The 6,000-nt window shown below is 38.1% G+C and overlaps 1 protein-coding gene across 1 annotated transcript in view; it reads left to right on the top strand.

Moving 5' to 3' along the window:
* Positions 1 to 2,374: 2,374 nt before the first annotated feature.
* The window catches only part of atp10a (ATPase phospholipid transporting 10A), a 53,870-nt gene continuing 50,244 nt past the window's right edge, over positions 2,375 to 6,000 (top strand). The window contains exon 1 of the mRNA XM_059341686.1: positions 2,375 to 2,993. Within this exon, the coding sequence (XP_059197669.1) occupies positions 2,566 to 2,993 (428 nt within the window). The 5' untranslated portion in view covers positions 2,375 to 2,565. The remainder of the gene's footprint in view (positions 2,994 to 6,000) is intronic.

The raw sequence follows: 6,000 nt of genomic DNA, 5'->3' as shown, positions 1-6,000 counted from the left end.
GCTTGGGTCCCATTTTCTCATACTGTGCCATGACTCCCAGGACTGTAAGAACAGATAAAGATAGCCTACATGTGATTAGATTCTGTGATGTTTTACTCTAAAAAAACTGGATACACAAAACCTTATTTCCCGCAAAGGAACCAAAGTATGGGATGATTTTATTTTCCCTTTAGAAGCACAACCTGATTTAGTTTTGCTCTTATTGTTTGCTCAAAGCAATAGCTGGCTTTTTAAGGCCAGCGTGGGCCTGTTGTCTCAGATCCACCTCACTCTGGTCATTCATCTTGGGGAAATTGGATTGTTCTCCATGCCAAGATGCCACAGTGTACAATCAGCCATTAGTTTTTAGCCCAACAGCTGGATGCCCCTGTGGCAAATTGCTGCAGACTGCCTTGGGATTGGCCTTTGATTTATCTCCTCTAGGGAACTTGCTGGCTAAGTGGCCGCTCAGTCTCCGGAGGAACTAATATTTCAGAGCTTAGCATCTCATGTTCATTCAATGTATCACAGGGCTCATGAGTGTTTGCTTTTGGAATGTTTTTCCATGATAAAATAATGTCAGTTTTGCTGTTTTGTTCGAAACTCTTTTTTAAGGTTAAATGTGTCACTATTTTAAATTGATGCCTACTTCTACGTCCATGCGATAAAACTTTACAGCCCCCATATGAGGATTTTCTGACTTCGGTGACCCCTAGTGGAAGAATCTAAAAAGACACAGCAGAGTGATATTGTAATTATTTTTAATATATAACAGGTTGTATAAGGGCTTCTCTGCTCTTTTCATTTTCATTTTGCCTGTAAACTGCATTTTGGAGCCTCTCCTTTGTTTTTTATTATTTATTTATTTTTAGGCATTTACAGACACCTGCTGTTATTAATGGTGCATGATGTCCCAGATGACCAGCTGAAATGGGTTTTAATAGTAACAATAAAATGATTTAACATGTAAACATATACATATATAACTCATTTTGTCATTGATATTAGTCAGCAAGTAAATAGTTGTACTTGTGTTTTCCAAGATTGTATAATATAGGAAAAAATACAGAAGGCCTAATATAAGCCTCATTTGGTCGGATGGAAAAAGAGATAAATGATAAATGAATCTTAATTAAAAGTGTTGTTACTTTTGCTACATATACGAACAGACCTAACTTATGCAGCCAACATGACGTCACTCCTACTGTTGTATTTCATTATTTACCAATCTTATATGATATGAGGTGCAGGTAATGAAACAAATATACCTTTATTTGAACCAGGCATTTAAATGAACAAGAAACTTAAGAAAACAATGATGGTCTAGTTATTTTTTTCCATGACTGCAGACTGGCAATAGAAATATATAAAATAAAAATAATTACCCTTTCTAAGTGGTAAAACTAACTTTTTCTCTCTCGCCAAACTGTTGTTCTTGTATAAAATCTGTTCACTTATTATACACTCAATATCTGGCAGCTTCCTGTGAGTCAGTGTAAACTCAATAATATCGGATATCTAGCCATTTTCCATGGTTTTCTTCATAATAACCAAAATCATTATCAATACAACGATAGGAAATGTCTAGATATCAGCTCTTAAATTAAACTCTTATGAGCAATTTTTGTTGTTATCATTATATGTGTCCAAACAAATATACCTTTAGTTGTATCGGGCATGAAAATGAACAAGAAATTAGAGAAAACAAGGGTAGTCTAATCATTTTTTCCAAGATTGTATAATATAGGAAAAAATACAGAAGGCCTAATATAATCCTCATGTGGTCGGATGGAAAAAGAGATAAATGATAAATGAATCTTAATTAAAAATGTTGTTACTTTTGCTACATTTGTCCAAACAAATGTACCTTTAGTTGTACCAGGCATTAAAATGAACAAGAAACTGGAGAAAACAAGGATGGTCTAATATTTTTTCCATGACTGTAGACAGGCAATATAAATACATAAAATAAAATAATGACTCGTTTTAGTGGTAAAACTAACTTTTTCTCTCTCACCAAACTGTTGTTCTTATATAAAATCCGTTCACTTATTATAAACTCAATATCTGGCAGCTTCCTGTGAGTCAGTGTAAACTCAATAATACCGCGTGGCACTTGGAGACACAAAAAAAGCCCAGGTTGGATCGAGGAGGAGCCTGCGAGTCAGATTTCCCGAGAAGTGCGACCCCTGACCGCCGACTGACGTCCTGTCGCTGCTCAGCCTGCGCGCATGCGTAGATCTACAAACGCAGCAGCAGCGTTCAACCAGCGGGAGAGGCTCATCCACATGATTTACAAATCATCGGCGGGCGGTGGGAAGTCAAAGTTATTCCTCCCCACTATCTCAGCATCCTTCCCAGCAAGAGGGGGAAAAAAAGGAGAAGCCAAACAAGCAAAAGTTTTCCTCTGACTCGCGAAAAGAGGAGTCGACATGGATGAAAAGGAGCTGTTTGTGTGAATAAACGAAAAAGACTGACTTCTCCACACGGTAAAAGAATGATAACATAGCTAGCACTTTGTGTTGTTTTGTATGAGACGACACGAAAAAACCTCAACTGTGGGAAAGTTTGAAGCAAGGACTGGCTATGGCGCGGGAGAGCGAAGACCCCGGGATGGCCAAAGCGTCAAAAAAAGCCAAAAGGCAAAGAAAGAAGAAAACTAAGGAGAACAAAACCAGGATTGTCCACGCAAACATACTGTACGATAACGCCAAAGGGGAGGAAAACCCAAACCGACACTATGCAAACAACAAGATTAAGACGACCAAATACACTCTGCTGTCTTTTCTACCAAAGAATCTTTTTGAACAGTTTCATAGGTTCGCCAATGTTTACTTTGTCTTCATCGCCTTGCTGAATTTTGTTCCAGTTGTCAATGCCTTTCAGCCAGAACTTGCTCTGGCTCCTGTAGTTTTCATTTTGTCTGTCACTGCCATCAAAGACTTATGGGAGGACTACAGGAGACACAGGTCGGATAAAGAAATCAATCACATGGATTGTCTGGTGTACAGCAGGTAAGTTGACCCTTAATACTAGCAGCCAGCAGTGTCCAGCTGTTGCTGAAACCTTAGTTGGTTTCTCCATCAGTGTTCATTGTACAAACTGTCCTCCCCCAGTGCATCTCACACACATTCACATCAGCTGGGGAAGGCAGATTGTTCCAGGCTTGAAAACAGTGCTGTTCTTGCTAGATGATGCAAACTTAAGGTTCTCAGTCATTCTCAGTCAGATATTCCTCATTTGTGCACCCAGGATGGGATAAAATAACATGTCAGGCCTCAGAGTTAAAGCTGGGTTAACACACGAGGAGTACTTATGGCATTAAAAATCCAAAAGTGTAGAAAACCTCCACCTAACTGTCAGAGGTGTGAAACTGATCCTCTTGTAGTAATACAGATGTTGCCTTAGTGCTGTCATTATTAATTACGAGTCAGTATGTTACCTGACAACCTGTTTCTCTCCTAGCTTTCTCTGTGACAAACTATACTCCAGAGTCTGTGTGTGCAGTGTATTTTGCTAATGAAAAGCAGCACTGTCGTCCATGTACAGAGCATAATTCATGGTAATCAAAAGGCTCAGTGTTTAGTTGCTCCGCAGTTTTAGCTAAGTCTTTACCCAAGTTCTTCTGTCAAGGTTGGACATAATTGAATTTTCTTGTGCTGTGGCTGTATTGTGCAAAACATCCCCTTTTCTCAACCTGGCAACGGCTGACTTGACTAAATCTGCACGGCGGCGTTATTCATTCTTTTCAAGGTACACACATATCACTTTTTTCTCTGAATATCTTTTAACTGTTGGTGAAATGTTTAAATGGATTACCCAAGCCAATACGGAAGTGCCATAAGGCTGCATTCTCTCTAAAGGCCTGCAGGGGCCATTCCACTGGTTGCAGAAAGAAATCTAATTGTATAGAGGTCTATGAGAAAATGTCCCTACTTCTCACTTGATTTATTACCTCAGTACACATTTCCCTAAGGACTTTATGGTCTCACTTGCTAGTTTCAAGTCTTCTTCAGTACAGCATGATGTTCATGTTGTAAATTATGATCCTATTTAGAGAAAAATAGACAATAAAGCGGGGTTTGCATTAGGACGGGGCTACCTTGTAATTGACAGATCAATACCATGGCACACTGTGTACGTGTCTTAAAACTTTGACCCTTTTACAGTGTGTTGTCAGTAGAGGTGTGAATCAGCAGAGGCCGCACAATACGATTTTATCCCAATACTTGAGTCATGATACGATATTATTGCGATTTTAAGCATTTTGCAATATGATGAGTATTGCGATACAATATATTGCGATTTAATTATTTAACTGCATTTTGTGTCCACAAAATCAATCAAGATTTGCTTTGTCAAATAAGAGAAAATTCTTTATATTTCTCCACAATGAGAGTCAAACCCACAGACTGACCAACAAAGTATTCAGTGAAACTGAACTGATATCAAACATGTATGGACGACAACAACTGCAGCATTTTCACAAACTTTCCTCAATTATAAGCTTCTTTGCTATGAATTTTTTGGAATGAAATATAAAAAAAGCCTGACTTTGCAGCGTTTTTTCGTCAACTTCCCGACACAATATCCTGACACACATGCCTATAGATTCCTTAGATCTTCGGATTCATATGAAGTATCTCCAGTATATTCCTAGAAGTGAGCTTGCTACGGAAAAAATACTGCCGCCCCGCAAGCCGTCAGGACGCTAAATATTGATACTTGGCGGCCATGAATCAATATAATATTGCCATGCAAAATATCGCGATTCTATGCCGTATCAATTTTTTTCTCCCCACCTCTAGTTGTCAGTTCTTGAAAGTTAATTGTAACATTTTGGTTGTTTTACAATGTCTTCAGCTTTTGGTTGTAGTAAAAGACACTCAAAGTTTGATATGTGGGTCAATGACGTGATCTAACGCAGTGTCAGTTGGTGTAACTAGTACTTTTTTTCCCATAAAAATCTGATTATATACAGGGAAATAAATGTGAACTAAAATGAGAAAATAATGGCTGTATTTAGAATATGTTCTGCTCAATATTGACTAAATGTGTAAATGTAGAAATACAAAAAAAAATAATTTGTTTTTTTTAAATTAAGTAATTACATGTATAAGTACACTTAAATACAATGTAGGTAGATGAAGTATTTAATATTTATCATTTTTTGTGGTTACACCATTTGACATCTTGCCAACCCTTATTTGTCACTGACCCATGTATACGGATGAAGATGAAGGATGAAGTGACATTATTACAAAGTACTCCGCGGTTTCCATGGTTGCTGTCAGAAACATATACATTTTTGTACGTAAAGGGATCACAAATGAGGCTTGAGGAGTCTGCTGTTCATTTAGAGTTTGGGGTTTTACCTTGTCAACCAAGCTAGCACTAAATTAGCTGATAACATAGTGCCTTTCTGGCTTCCGATCCATTCTGGTTGCATGCACTGGTACCAAAACACCAAGATACCGATGGCCAAAATGTAAATCTTGATGCTTCAAAAGAGTAATCCACATATCAGAGAGTGTTGTTAGTGGCTAAGTCCACTTCTTTTAAACAGCCTGTGGGTTTATCAAATACAGACGCTATCTTCACACAGACTTTTCATGTGGCAAAGCAGAAGGAGGTTGTATTTTATCAAAAAATGCTAATATTTACAAAGTCTGAATGATGGAAACAGCCATGTGCTGATAAATGTCTCTTCCCATTTATCATGACTGATTTCCTTCCAAGGACTCCTCCTTACAAAGACGCAGACAGTGAAATCACACATTTGCACTAATAAATTGAGTTTACTGGAATGTAAATAGTTTGCTGTTAATCTGCTTTACAGAGTGCTAACAACATCCGCTGGTGCCGTCCAGAAACAAGCTGGACAAGCTGCAGGTCACTGAACATCCAGTTTGACCACAACAGCTTAACTCGCTGATATATTCTTTCATAACTGGATAATTAATTAGTGACGTGTGTGGACCATATTTTCTCTGCTCTATTTACTGCAGTTGTTTTGTTGTC

Source organism: Centropristis striata, chromosome 9 (genome assembly GCF_030273125.1).
Source record: "Centropristis striata isolate RG_2023a ecotype Rhode Island chromosome 9, C.striata_1.0, whole genome shotgun sequence".
Lineage (NCBI taxonomy): Eukaryota > Metazoa > Chordata > Actinopteri > Perciformes > Serranidae > Centropristis > Centropristis striata.
Note: the sequence above shows the minus strand (reverse complement) of the source record. Positions and strands in the feature narration are given on the sequence as shown.